At 40.6% G+C, this 15,712-nt stretch overlaps 1 protein-coding gene across 3 annotated transcripts in view; it reads left to right on the forward strand.

Annotated features, from left to right (window-relative positions):
- Positions 1–15,712, forward strand: part of plekhg5b (pleckstrin homology domain containing, family G (with RhoGef domain) member 5b) — an 86,968-nt gene that overhangs the window by 38,434 nt on the left and 32,822 nt on the right. The window contains exon 1 of one of the 3 annotated variants that reach the window (XM_008285250.1): positions 2,302–2,582. The exons of 1 other annotated variant lie outside the window; for it this stretch is intronic. In XM_008285250.1, the coding sequence (XP_008283472.1) occupies positions 2,565–2,582 (18 nt within the window). In that variant the 5' untranslated portion in view covers positions 2,302–2,564. Of the gene's footprint in view, positions 1–2,301; positions 2,583–15,712 lie in introns of those variants that run through there. One more of the 3 variants, XM_008285251.1, reaches the window with a different exon arrangement.

Genomic DNA, 15,712 nt, shown 5'->3' on the forward strand with positions numbered 1-15,712 from the left:
ATTCTGAAGAATCGCAACAGAAAAAGTTAGCTGAAACGGCACAATTTGAAAAAAATTCAAGCACGCTTGAGGTAACCTTGGACTTTTTCTGAGAATAGTTAATATGCATTTACAGGAGATGTGGCTGTCTATTTCTAATAAGTGCTGATGTAGTGGACATTTAACTCACACAGCTCGCATAACAGCTGTGTCTTACGTTGTCTTCACCTCTGGACATATGACGTGAAGGAATTATTACAACTTTTCCAATTAAAAACAATTCCAAGACCTCTCTCCGTTTTTCTCTGATATACGACCAAATTCAGGTTTTGTTGGGACTTCTTCTACTCTGTTTATTACAGCCCGATGACTAATACTGCCACCTTCTGATGACACTATACAGCTTAGTTAATTCGCTCCAAAGCTGTTGATGACAATGAGCCCATTTCGCACTTTCAAAAGTTGGCTTCAAGTTCACTTGACAGTTCTATGGTAATAGTGTCTCAGCCCAAGTCTGACCAACATTTCAGAACAAAACAATCCTGTTCATCATTATGTAAAACAGAAAAAGGGTAAAAAAAAACAAAACAAACAAAAAAAACATTTAACAATTTAGTATGAGAGGATAGTTTGCTTAAAGGGCTAGCATGTCTGAGACAGATGTCGAACAGAGCCCCATATCTGCTGCTTTTGAGAGCTCAATTAAACAAATATGAGTCTTGTAACTCACATAATGCAACTGAATTGTGTCTCTTGTCTGACAAACACTCATGTCTTCCAAATTCCTCTAATTTGTGATGCAAATAGGGCTACAATCTCCTGTTTTCATTTACCAATAGCCCGCTGATTATCTTCTCAGTTAGCTGTCAAATAATAATCTATGAAACTTCCAAAATGTAGTCAAAAATATCCATCAACCCTTCTCAGAGAATGTAGCAATGTCCTTTTAAATCAGTATTTTTGCTGACCAGCAGTCCAAAAATATGTTTATATAATTTGCCACCATATATGGTAACAACAAGCAGAAAATCCCAAAGATGAGAAAAACTGAATCCAGCAAATGTTGTCGTTTCTGCTGATGATAATATAATGACACGCTTAACTGATTACTCAACCAATTATTCAACGTATTGTTGTGTCTGCTAAAATTGTGTTTCCGAGTTGAGGTGACTGTTATGACACCAGTCCCCCCCCCCCCCGCTCTAATTTAAGGAAGCTCCTTAAGAGCAACAGAGGACCATGTGTAAGTGTTTTTACAGGTTGAGTAATAATAGTCTGATGAATGACCTCAAGATTAAATTGACCGAGACATAAAAAAAATTGGGGGTTAGGCCTTTTAGACGAACTCAAATGTTTAATAAATTACAAAAAAAAACAGGGCTTGACCGATTATATGCATTTTTTCCACCAATTATTGGTATAGTTATCATTAGTTGGCTCTGATGCTGCTGCTCTCTGTCTCTAGTCAACTTTCAAGCAATGTCCCGCCTACAGCGCTGTCTGATTGGTTACGCACCATGAGTCACAGCCAATCAGGAGAGGAGGAGACAAATGTGATGTAGCTCGAAGTCAATATAAACAGAGGAGATCGAGATTGTGTATAGTTATCAGTTTTGGTAATCCTTTTTATTGAATAAGTAATGAATGACAGGATCGCTGCTATCATACGCTGTTTATATAAAACATTTAACATATATCGGTTCCAAATATCCATAATTGGTCACCTTGATTGCCAATAATTAGTACTTGCACTGAAACAACCTATCAGAGAAACAGCTGAGGACGGTTTTGATACCTGATTTTTGCTCGGCACCATCTCTGAAAGGTTCTATATAAGAAATACTTTGGAACGTGCTTTTCATCATTCTCCGCCTAAGCTGCTTTCACATTGACTGTCAAAACTGACCCGGCCTGAACGAATGTAGTTTTATGAATCTGTGTGTGGTAATGTTGACGGATTTACTTCCCATTCTTTCCCCCCGGTCAGCACTTTTGGAAAGAAACCGAACTGCCTCATTTGACCTTCTGTCCCCTGCCAGGTCAGAGTTCAGCCGAAGCACTAAATCAAGCTGGGGAGTCGAGCTCAGGCGTGAATAAGGAACTATTTGAGGATTGCTCACTGATTTTTGAGTTGCATTAGGATGAAACGTCAAAGGAGCACTTCTCAGATAGCCGGTTCTCAGGGGGAAAAAAAAGATCAGTTTCTGTCTAAGTTTACATGAGTCAGCCAGGATGTGTGTGAGCTTGTGGGGGAGTGATTGAGAAGATAGGCGGGGTTGATTATTTCTGTCTGTCTGTGTGCGCGTCTCACCAGTAGACTGCTGTAGTAAACAGAGTGAGCCTCTCAGCAGCCGTCACACGTTCTCTCGATCCTACCGTCGTCACTTTAACTGCGTCCAGTGTTTTCACCCTGAAGCTCGGGATTATTTTAGGAACTCGTAACACAAAGAGAGCGCAGAGCGAGTTCGATTTGAGCTGGGGACTAAAACTTTTACCACCTGCTGTGTGTCTATTGGACCTTGGAGATATTGATTGGTTCTTCCACTGCAAAAGAGGCTACCTTTCCTGGGAAGTGGAGTTGGTCTATGGCAAGTAAAAACAATGTAAAGACAACATTTTCTCTTGGATTTTAAACTTAATTGTTTTTAATTTCTGTTTTATAAATGTGTGAGATGATGCAGTTTTCATTCATTATCTGTGATAGTAAAGTAAAGCCAAACTAAACCAGGTAATGATTATGTTCACTCTTGATGAATCTGTACATTATTTTCCTATTCGCGGACTTATTGGTGGGTTTATCGTTAGGTTTAATACAGCGACAGATGTCTGTTTACCTTTTCTAGAGCTCCATTGAAGCTACAAACCTAAAAATTTGTTGAATAAGTTTCAAGCAGAAGGAGCATAGTGTCCCAGTTTAGAAATGGTCAAATGTTGCTGCTTGACAGCTGATTTGCGGAACACTAATAATTGATTCTCAAAGTATACAGACCTCGATTGACTTGTTTCTGTGCAGTCCTTGTCTGTTTTGTGCCTGTGTGAGGCTGTGTCGGTAGCACAAGTCCACATCTGTGCAGACTAGCACTTTAAGTCCATTTTTTCCTCCTATGTCTGCATATTTCACATCTGCTTCTTATATCAACAGACCAGTGTACCCCCTGGCACCCACCAGCGTTCTTCTCTTTCCATTTTCTTTATACCAAATTGGAAGTGGTTTTCAAATAATCAATTTCCAAGTCATATTTGGAACAGCTTGTATCCAAATCAGCATTCAGTGGAAGTTCTAATTTGACTTGGAATACCCAGCTCAGTTTTTTTTTCTTTCTTTTTTTTTTTTTTTCCTCTCACTTCCTCCTTTTTTGGTCTTGTTCACCGCCCTCCTGTCTATCTCTGCTTCATTCTCCTGCCCTGGAGCTATGGATAGGAAGGCTAGTTGCGTCATAGTCCAGCCAACATTGCCTGAGACAGCAGTCAGTACACTTGACTTTGCTGAAGCAGAAAGAGAGCAGCTGCTGGTGAGTGGTGTCTTTTTGTTTTGTTTTGTTTTTACTCGTGTAGTTGTGTTAATCGTCCTGAGCTGAATGGTGGCGAGCTGGGCTTTGTTTAGTTCTTCGGTTCTAAGAGGATTTAGTAGTGTTTCTTTCCATAAGTGGGAGCTGGAGTGTGTTGTTTTTGTCGGTGACGACACTGTGACAGTGGCATGTGTCATTTGGGTGTCATGTAAATATTTGACCACGCTGGGTCAGCCGCTGAAGTTGGGCTGAAAGTAATTAAAGACCGTTCACTTTATCCTTCTAAACCTACAACCTAAAGAGAGAGACGCTCTTGCTGTTAGGAAAAAAAGACACTATCCATTTCTTCAATAGGAAATTGAGTTGTGAAAAATGAGGAGGAAATATTTTTCTTGGGCAGACTTCAGTGCACGTTGAAACATACCTTTCACTGGAATGCATAGTGTACTTTCCCAAAAAAAGGATTTACAGTATTTCCAGAGAAAACGTGTGTTCCTGAGTTAGTTACTTTCTATAGCAAATGCTCACACTCTCAGTGCTTGTGTGTTGACAGATGGACCTTTGGGCAGAGCCTGATTTCACCTTTAGATTGTTTGTACACTGTAAAAAAAAAAACAGAACAATTTTATTATTTTTTTTAAAATCCATGTTTTGTTAAATTACCGGTAAAATCACCGTGAGACTATTAATTTACATGTGAACTGTAAAAAAAAAAGTCAAAATAATTTAAAAAATGAATAAATTACACAATATGTTTAAATCTGCTAATTTTTCTTGTCATTTGCACTATTTTTTGTTTCAGTTTTTGAACAGTACAGTACTCTACCTTTTTGTTCATAATCTTTCTGCCATTTTCATGATTTTTTACAGTGTATGATACTCTACTGTGTGTGATGAGAAATAAAGATAAAGGAGATGTGACAAAGGTTAATCAGGACAGTCATTCACAGCGGAGTTAATAAGCAGTCAACACACAACATAATCAATATTACATCTGCTTCCTTCCAGTATGAATATAAAAGCATTACTGATGTGTTAACAATATAAAAATGGCCCATTTCTCCTAAATGCCTATATGTAATCTGGGAAAAAACCACTCCACCCCCATCATGTTACTGTGCAGTGGAGGAGGACATTATGAAATACTGTGTACAGTTACTGTAATCTGTGCGGTGTCCAAATACTATAAAACAACAAATGAGTCACGGAAACTGACCTAGACTCCTTAAATGACTCTGACATACTGGATGTGGTATGTTTTCTATTCGGGTCTCTTTTAGGGTCATTTGGCTCAATGAATGCTTTTTATCAATGAGGTTATTTGCTGAGCTGTACCAGGAAAACATTGCTAAAAGGAAGCTAGAGGGACCAAGAAACGTGAACCGCCAGACGATCATACAAACTTATTTTGAAGAGCAAACAAATGATAAAATGATTATCCAAACTCTCTGCTGTAAACATCCACCACAGTTTACAGACAGGCTTCCTGTGTCAGCTTGGATCTGCTGTGCTCGCCATGGCCGTGCACACATTCATTTTTCCTGCAGCAGATTATTACCATTATGGCTGCCTTCGCTTCTTTTCCAAATAAAGTGCTTTAGATAAACTGACTGAATGGTTTGCTTGTTTGATAAGTGACTGTTCACTAAAGCCCTTTGCTTGAAAAGCAAACGTCCATTCCAAGCGTAGCAAACATATTTAGGCAAAGCAGGTAGGTCAAGTGCTGCATGCGGAGCTCTAATAGTAGCAATATTCAATTTTACAAATGCAAGAAATGGATTAAATGGCGTGTTTATCTGCTCCAATGACAGCTGCAAATGTTGGCATTACAGCTGAAGTGATACTGGTCTTTAAGAATACAGATTTTATGAAGTAAAAGAAAATCCAATATTAAAATGATATTAGGATATTTTACATGTGTAGGTTTTTTTTTGTTAAAGTGTGAGACCTTAACTAAATTATATATGTGAAGTGGAACAAAACTAGTTTGCATTGCATGTTCTATTCTAAACTTCTAAACTATTCTAACTAGCTTAATGTTGACTATTTCTTCCTATCGTAATATTTAGGTGCATTAAAAATTACATAAGTAAAGTACATGGCAAAACAGCTTGTATCTTCTCCATTAAACTGTGTTGTCTTTACTCTATCCAGCTAGCTTCATATTTAATGTACCTCCTCCAGGGATCATCAGCTGGTGAGGATGGTGACTTCTGTCCTGAGAAGTGCAGCTTTAGACTCATGATATCCAGGATCTGTCATTTTAATCATCCCAACTAATGATCTGTGTAAGCAGTGGTGCAATGCATTGTGGTAGTCATTCTGCATTTCGAAAGATGAGCCTTCTCATGTACATAAAGTTGAGATCTACGTAGTCTCCCTTTGCAAGCCCATTCTGTTGTACATATTGGCCTGGCCAGTATCATTATCATGAATTTCTTTAAACCTATCTCTTGGACGGAGCTACCCAAAGGATGCTCAGTTACAATGGTGATGGATAAACTTGTTTTGGTGCAACATTTGCACGCAGGGAGGCAAGCACTAGGATTAAAATTGACAGTTTACAGAAAAAGTTCCTTACCAGAGGATTTGAATCCTTGGCAAAGCTTGAAATTGTTGTTGCAGTTGTTAGCTGCTGTTTTTTCATGTAGTGAGATATGTTTTGAAAACAGTAACATGCAAACAGCAGAAGAACGGGAAAAAAACGACTGAAATGAGCGTCCAGCTTATTCCCGCGGTCTACATCCTGGGAGTCAGACTAAGGTCTGGGCTACTGTATGCAAATCAGGAGCATCCAGACACCACTGCTCTGGAAACTCCTTACAATCTTTTAAACTAACTTTCAATTTGAAATCAAGACAAATTCAGCAAATGCGTGACTTATTTCTTGACTCAAATGGTTTTAGAAACACATTTTTGTAAAATGTTTCTGTAGTTCACCTGAAACTTTCCAAATGAGCTGCCATGTTGGCAAATCCAGGAGTGGAGAATCGATGAGTGAAGTGTTGGTCCGTTGGAATATGGACCAGTACCATCAGTCTGTCAGCATTGTAGCAGCATGGATGCAGCAGCATCAAGTGTACATAAAGAGCTTTTTCTGGGCTTTTTATTGAGAAAAATTTGCATCAGAGTTACCATCAGAGAGCTGGTACCTGATAAAATCTGCTCACTGCAGCTGTCAACAAAACTGTCATCGGCTAACAATTCTTACTTTCTTTGATGTCGAATTCACTTTCATTATCATGGTAAACTAGACGACAGCATCTAAGCGGGTGTGATGTAAAATAGGTTTTAATGAGCTGCAATGATCCTTTCAGAATATCTGTTTAGGGTGTCCATTAGTTTAATATACCATCTGTTTTATAGAGATCATTACATATGCTGCTTTCATTGTTTTATTTTTACATGCCCATATCAGCTTTGAATGACATCATCCCTCGTTAGGCGCTCTCCTTCTTACATTTGATGTCTGTTAGTGAATGAACGCTGTCACCAGGATTTACCACTGTGGGTTCGTTTACGAACACACTGAACATATGTTTGGGTGACACACACACACACACGCAGAGTCACACACACTTGGCTCTCTCCTGGAAGGATGAAACACAACAAGTGCCCCTGTTGGAGTAAATCCATATGTGTGCGAGGCGTCAGCAGCGTACTGTACCACGGCGAGGGAGAGTCGGTTAATGGGGAACAGGCATGCAGACAGGCAAGCGGTCTCGTTGCATAAGGGCTGCAGTAAAAAGCAGATCCTGGCTCTCCTCCTCCGCCTCCTCTCTGAGCCAGAGGACAGATGGCAGCAGAAGAAAGCGAGCGAGCAGCGTCGGCTCACTCCCATGGCACTCCTCAACAGATGCATCGTTTATTTATTGAAAAATAAATCAGACCTGGGCCAGGCCTGCCCTGGCTCCCACTTTGATCTCCTGCAGCCTTACTCTGCGCTGCTTTCAATCCCACCTACTGGGCCACTGCTAATGGCAACTCTGTGTAATGTTTAGGAAAGTAGGCTCTCTCCAGCATACACAGGGAGGCCCCATGGGGTCGTACGCTCTGCTCCCCAAGAGGACAATGAACATTGGCTCTGAAGAAAAAGGCTAGTGAAAAAGGCAACGCTTCGCAGACTCCGACCTGCTACGGTTTCTGTCAGCACAGCTTGATGAAAAGCACACTCTTTCTGCAGGCATTTGACTCTTTAAACTTTTTCTCTGACAATCCATCATTCTTAATGCAGTAGCAGATATTGTACTTTTAGTTAGAAATCAAGGCCGTGACAGGACAGCTGCATGCAGGATGGTGAGTGACCGGAGAGAAAGAACCAACTGTTCGATTGGTGGATTGGGAAGATGAGGGAGGGACTCAAAGCCAGAAGGTATATTCAGAAATGTATTGTGTTCAGTCAGTATAGCTGGATGTTTTGGTGTCCAGGCTGCCACACAGTAGTTTATTAACTGTTCTGACTGTTCCAGCACTTGAAAAAACAGGATGTAGTGGATGAATCAGAATATTACTATCACTTTTCTTTGTCTTAAATAATTATAAACCAAAAATTAAGTTTTATTAAAGCTGTGGTTCAACAATAAAATGTAATAAATGAATCATCTATTTGGTCTGCCAACCTGTGATGAAAATGTATCTTATTTTCTCACATTTATCGATGATTTGTTATTTGATTTATGCAGAAGCGTTTGCAAAAATAATCTTTAATGAAAGTAATCTTAATTTGCCCTTTAATTAATTGTTTCTTTTTCCAGTTAATCTCTTCTTTAAATCATTCTCAAAATACTATTAGAATATAGATATTGAGGCACTCAGTTGAATATTGTGACATTTGATTTGTTATATTGTATTTCTAGGACCTGAGATTTGAGGGGTTATTTCGGATGGGGATGGGTGTTGAGGCGTCACTGCTAATTTCTTAAATGTTCAAAACAAAGCAAATTGTTCAAACATCTGTTTGATTGCAATTCGCTGGCGTTTGATGTGTTTTTATGAGGTGTTGGAGAAAAACAAGTTTACAATTAACAGATAACAAATACACTCAATTGCTTCTTTATTAGCAATTATCAATCAACCTCATAAAACCTAGTGGAGTCTATTACAACAGTCCGACAGTAAATCCTGCTTTTATGTGGGTTATAATGTTCGGTTCTGTTGAAACTGATGAATGTATTTGAATGTGTATTTGAGTATATTTGCCTTAGAAGTGTTTGTGTACCGATGCACGCACACATATCAAAGGTCAGGACATTTGTGTATTTGACTGTGAAAACGAGACAGCGGTTGTCTTTCTTTGAGCCGTAGACTATGAACCGCTGATGATGTGTACTTGTGTCTGAGTTTGGGGTAATCTTTGATTAGTTTGGCGTTCTAGACTGTGTGAGTTGGTCTGACCAAAGTCTGTCTGGATGTTTGACTGACTTCACTGCTGTCATACTATTTGAACAAGACTGTGCATGACTGTTGCTTGTCTAGTGCTAACCAATCATTTGCCTGCGTAGGTGTGTTTATTGGGATTCACTTGAGCGTTTTTCTTTCTGTTTGCTTGGAAAAAAATAAGGAGGGGGGGGGACATGACAAGGCCGGGTGGTGGGGCTGTTGGAAGAAGAAAGAGGGCAAGAGGTTGACTTGAAGCCGACTCCTCCGGCCCATCGCGATCGAGGAGCACCAGTATTAATGTTAAACTTACTGCTGAAGAGAATCCCAACCAGTTGCCAAATCAGCGATGACTTGCATGTTAGGACAGGACCTTTAAAGCAGCCTTTTCTGTGGGAGTGGAGTGACGGTAAGCATTAAAGTTGGCCCGTGTGATTAAACACACTGTACCTGGATGTCGCCGCAGTCTTAACACAGACTGAAGTGCAGCGAAGCGTTTCGGTCTCTTGACAGGAGGTTGGACCAAACAATGCAGTTTGTGCTAACCAAAAAGTATTATCCATAATACCCCATATGAAGTGTTTTGTGTCGGCTCAAGTTAGCTTTGATTTCAGGTCTGTGGTGTGTATGGGAGCGAGGCGAGGTTGATGATGGCTGCTTGAAACAATGACAGGGAGTTGAGTTTGCTCTGTGGGTGTGGGCACCACTATGACAAACAGCTGTGTGTGTGTGTTTTTTAGTAGAGAAGTAATGTGTGGGAACTCCTGTTTTCACAATATGCCAATAAAAGATAAGGTCCCCTGTTATTCTTTTGAGGTATGTTTTTCTGTCAGATCCCGTGAGTTTACGTGTTGTATATAAATCCTACCTCCTGAACACACACTGTACAAGTAAAAATGAGCTTGATCTGCGGCATATTGATTCTCCTGACCGGCTCTGGTAATTCTCACATGCACATCTGGGTGGCTGACAAATTTCTTCTTAAGCCTTTTACCACTCCTTCCTGTTTTTTAATTATCAAATATCTGTGGAGAAAACAGGGCTTGTTATTTTTAGCACCAGCGAACTGTGGCTTTGACTGTTACAATGACTAAAAGATTATATCAGCTGTAGTTAATTACTGCTAGAATGAAGGTTTTGGCTCTTGTTGCGGGGTTAATGTACTCTCTGCAAATGTCTGGGACTGCGTCATCATCGACTGCATGAAGACAGTCCCATATGGTCCCTATAGAAAAGCTCAGGGAAACGGATGTGCTCTGCTTTTTCATAGTGGACAATTAATGAGACATATACTTGCCAGAATTTTCTCTTGTCAAAGTAGAGCATATTGTTTGAAAACATTTCTGATAAGGCATAAATCTGAACTTTGTGTTGCTGATCCAACTCTGTTTTTAAAGGTCCTATGTTGTGAATCCTCTTTAGCAAATTATTAAAAGCCTCACATGTCCCCACGATGTGTGCTTTAATTTTTCAGCACAAAATGCTGCAAAGATAATTATTTCCACCGTGACTGTATAGCCCCCATCAGGAAGAGGACTCTCTCTGCATTTGTAATTGACAGCATGGAGCAAAACAGTTGGCGGAGTGTATGACAGAGGGACTTTCTATCTCTTCTAACTTCCTTTCTGAGTAATGGAAATATTGCAGAATTCACATGGAGACTTTGTCAGATGATGTTGCAGAACAGCTGCGAGGTGACTGCTGGTTAACATGTAGCCTGATAAGGCTGTGATTTAGTCTCTATTTCATACTCATCCTGTTGTCTGAAAGCAGAAATATATGAATGAGAACAGCTTTTTAGGGAATTCTGCTCTATTGAAATACATTACATTTGAGCACAGAGAGCAGGAGAGAAGCAAACACCAGCTGAGTTTTTGCTGCACTGAAGAACAACAGGAAACATGAAACAGTTTATTGTTTTGAAATTGGTTTTAAAGTTGCCGGCATCTCTCAATGTCCTTCAGCTCTGACATGTGGGCGTACAATTAAGGCTAATGGTAACATTTACACTAAGGATTTTCCTATTGTTGTGGTGGCAGCTCCATCAATAATAAAAGTAATCCTCTGGGTCTTCAGCTCCTCAGATGTTGGAGTTAATATTTAAAAGACACATTGTTTTGCTGATGCTGTATATTGCTGCAGCACCTTTTCCTCTGTCTGACACGTTCCATTTTAGCTCCTGGATCCTTCTTCTGAAAAGCCCAGTCTGCTGTCATTGGTCAGCTGGCCGTAACTTTAGCTATGTACTGTAGAACATCTATAAGTATAGCCAGAGAGATGTTGTTGAGCAGAAGCAGCTCCATCAAAGAAATAACTACAAGGAAGCTGTTCATTCTGTGGTTGAGGGTCAAACTAGCTGCGAGGCAGGTGTAATGCAAATGTGTTACAGCGATGCAAATAAGTAACGGGTGAAAAGCCTGGATTACAAAAGCGGCATTTTAAGCAGATGAGGAGATGTGTTTACTGTGGGAGGAAGTAAGTTCCATTGGAGTGGACTGTGGGCTTTGTAGCTTTGCAGATCTTTTGTATGGATAAAAATAATCTGTAACACATTAAAGGAAAGGGAAACTTTTTATTGGTTCTTTAGGAAAGACAGACTGGCACCTTATCTCAACAGAAAATATTGTCTGTACAGTATGTCACAAATATAATATATATATACACATATATAACGGTGTAAAAACTGGCAGAAACGGCCATTAATGGGCTCAACCTCTGACCTATCTGAATTTCTGAGTGCATCAAGTGGGTGGCATTTCAGAGGCTTGTACTCAGATTTTTTTAGTCTAAGATATAGAGTGTGTCACAAAAGTGAGTAAATTTAACACATCTGCTCCCCATTCATACCTGAGACCTTGTAACACAAAAGAGAAAGAGTCACATGACACCAGGGAGGGAAAATTGCTAATTGGGTCCAATTTGGACATTTTCACTTAGGATGTACTCACTTTTGTTGCCAGCGGCTTAGACATTAATAGCTGTGTATTGAGTTATTTTGAGGAGACAATCAATTTACACCGGTACAAAAGCTGTACACTGACTAGATTGTAGCAAAGTGTCATTTCTTCAGTGTTGTCCCATGAAAAGATATAATAAAATGTTTGCAGAAATGTGACATACTGTAGGTGACAACTCGTGAAAAATTGAAAATTTTCTCCCATCAAGTTTTAGACTATTTGAGTGTTTCAGCATTGGGACCTCTAATTAAAGCAAACAACTGTGAAAATGTAATCTTCTAAGACTCAAATCTGAGATGAATTTATTTAATAATTCATAACTTAAGTTAGTCTGGTTTAGTTTTCAGCTTTTCTTTGTAGATTGATAAAGGATTCAGATCAGCTCAACAACATTTACGCAACGAAACCACCAGAATTAGGTAGATTTTCTTATCTCTCAAAAGATGGATTTTGTAAGAGAAACCATAGCCTGCAGCTCACATACCTTTTTTTTTTTTTTAGCTCCTCCTTTATCATGATGCAAACACACACAGTGATGCGTGCTATTACATAAGTTCTAGGTGTGCTCTGGCAGGACAAGCTGTTCCGGAGGAGGGCTGAGTAAGGTCGGACGGAGGAAATGTAACTCCACAAGAGTGTAGTTTTGGCTTTTGCAAAACCAGTAAAAGCAGTACGGAGCAGATTCTCTTTAAAGCAGTCCTGCGAGGGATGCGCCTCGTATCACAGTCAGATCTGTAATCTGGGTTTGAATTGATCTGCGGCCTTTCCCTCAATGCGTCATGTAATTCCACACACAAAGACATATTACCCACAGATTTCCCAGCTGGTGAGGATGTGGCAAGCTGTCCAAACTTATCTAAAATTGTCCTCAGGAGCTGAAATTGTGAAGACGTTGAGGAGATTGCAGCCAAATTAAACTGCCTGGCTGTTGCTCTAAACCCACAAGTTCCATCCCTAATTATAAATCATTTTTAAGACACTTGAATCTAAACTTAAAATAACCATTCTCCCAATTTAATATCTTTGGGGTCAGCTGTGTGAAGTCGTCTTGTGTTTTTGTGGAGCACCAAAATAAGATCAGTGTAGGCGATGTGTGCATAGATGTAGCCTTAATGGGTTGTGTGCTAGTGCAATGGGGATTAAGTGTTAAGGTAATAATCCTTAGTCACCTCCGAAGACTTTAGTCATCTTCTTTCAAACAAGAACAGCTTTATTACAGCTGAGCGACTGCTGCACTGCTCATCCATGACACAACCTTGGAGCGGGCATGCCTGTGTTTGTAAGTCCATTTATGTGTGTGTGTGTGTGTGTGTGTGTGTGTCGGTGGGGGGGAGAGAATAGCGGTGTTTGCAGGATATGTGGAAACAAGGGTGCACAAGCAGGTGCCACGTGGCATTGAATGTGCTAAGCCAAGACGAGGGCCGCTGTGAGGCCGGAGTGTGTTCTCAGCTGTTGGGGAGGGTGTGTGTGTGTGTGTGTGTGTGTGTGTGTGTGTGCGCGCGGTGTTTTTCATCTACAGTCATACTAGCCTGGACCACCTCACTAATCCGGGCACATCTGAGAGCAGGCGTTGCGGGGGGACACACGCGACACACTCTCACATGACACATGTTGTCTCACACACATTCAGACACTCGCTGCTCGAGGCACGCATGGCCGAGTGTCAGCTGTCCGACAACCTTCTCTTACAGTCAGCTTCAGCTACGCACTCCTCCTCCTCCTCCTCCTCCACCTTCCTCGTCACTGCATCGGGAAACAAATGATCGGAGAGAAATAAAAGTCAGGTTGTTTTCGTACCTAAATATCAATCATCCTTTGATTGGAATGTTCAGTATTGGAAAAATCCCTGCTGCACATATCCTGAACTGAAACGCAGCTCTGTTACGTGCATATCTTCAGGTATCTGTCATGAGGTTTATTTTTTTCCATTTGGTGCTTTTTGGTTCTAGCAGTCTTTTCTTCATCCTGTGATGCACTCATTTGTTTTGGCTAAAGCATCAGATTTTTTCAGCTGCTTTAGTTACAGCAGGAATGTTGAACGCCCCGAGTCGATAGTGAGGAAAGCTTACCTATCTGGGCCATTGTCTAAATATGGCATCTGATTTGCTCGTATTTCTCTGTGCCGGCCGTCCGTCTCCGCACCTCGTGGAGAACTTCCCACCTCTGTGTGAGGGAACATTTGACTCCGCTGTATGAAAACGGTGTGTGTGCCGCTGACGTAGACTTCAGAGAAGCCTAAGCAGGCGATGTTGTAACAGATTTCTGCAACTTGTTTATGGTCACCCAGTGGTAAGTGATTCAGTCGGAGGTGAGACAGTTCATTCCTCTGTACCTGCAACTTCTCAAACATCCTCAACTGCAATCATTGAGAAATGTGTTAACTCAGAATTGCATACTTCACACCCATAATCCTCTGTTAGCAGAGTTACCACAGCAAGCACAGTATTTGCAAATACAATGCAACATTAGCATTTAATTTAGGTTGTGTTGGAGTCCACTTAATGGATCAAAGTCACCTTTCAAGCTGTTTTGGTCTCCACAAAACAATGTTTGGGTTAAGCAACAAAAAACAAGAATTTAGGCTTTCTGAGTTGTGACAATTTCTAATTAAATGATGTTCAACCAACAAACTCCATTGATTTAGGGGACTGAGCGATTCATCTACAATCCAAGTTATTTTTGATTACAACGTATTTATTGGTAGCATAAAAATGTTGGACACATACAAAGGAAGCTATTCCAAAGAGAATTTCAGTGTTTTTAAGAAAGACTTTTTAAGTCACGTACTTACCATAATTATGAACATAAGTATTTAAGTTGGCAAATTTGAAAAATGAAGATGCTTCATTGATAAGTAGGTAGAAGATGGGACTTGCAATCCTGACCTCGAGGTGAAGAACTTGGTTATCCAACCAATTTTATGAAGTTGCTTCAATTTAGTTTTAAATCGGCTATTGCAGAAATTTGAGTTTGAATGTCAAATTGATGCAACATTTTTATGTCAATCCCACACATTAGAATGATGCTTGCAACCTAAAAGTGTTGTGAGATGTGGACCTTTTTTAAATTGTTTCAGCCATCATTCACACCTGTAGTAAAAGCAACAAACCGTTCTGACTGTCCGTTGCTCTCAGAGATTCTAGCAATTACTTCAACATGCACAATAATATCATAGCTGTTTAAAACATTAGCCAAAACTTTGAAAAGTAAGTTGTAACAAACTGGAATTATCCTTTAACCCCATGCCATATTCACCACAGTAAACATCTTTTTATTTTGTTCAGCCTCGGCGCTCACTGTGTCTGTCTCTCAGTGTCTTTCTATTTAAAACCTCTCTCTGGTTGGGGCTCTGCCTGGGTTTGGTGACCCTGGGTGTATGAGAGGAAGGGAGGAGTCTGTGCTGCTGGTGGCAACGGACAGAGAAGAAAGGGGGAGAGAGGAAAAAGAGGAGAGGACCCTGCTCGTGTAGCTCAGAGCTGGGCTGTTTAATCTCTACAGGACCGTCAGATGGCTTTGACAGAGCGCAGGCACCAATTAGGCCGCAAGATTAGGGGGGCTTTGTACTTCTGAAAAGCTTCTGGACGGACCTTTTTATTCTTCCTTCCTGCCTTGGTTTTATATCTTCACTGGGACTCCTCACCCGCCCTTAACCTTATCCCCCTCCCCGCCCCTCTCTTCCTCCCCCTCACTGTCCTCCTCCAGCCCGGCGAACTGCTCCTTAAAATCTGCGATTATACCTGGCTAGACATTGAGAGGAGTGGATTAATAAGGCAGCTCGTCAGTGTGGGTTGGCAGGGGTGAGCTGCAGAGTTAGTTAGTAGGCTAGCAAGGTGGCAATTTGGATGTTTATTGGGGTCCAGGGTGCCTGCTGGCATGGATATGGAGCCAACT

This window comes from Stegastes partitus, unplaced genomic scaffold (genome assembly GCF_000690725.1).
Source record: "Stegastes partitus isolate 25-593 unplaced genomic scaffold, Stegastes_partitus-1.0.2 Scaffold392, whole genome shotgun sequence".
Lineage (NCBI taxonomy): Eukaryota > Metazoa > Chordata > Actinopteri > Pomacentridae > Stegastes > Stegastes partitus.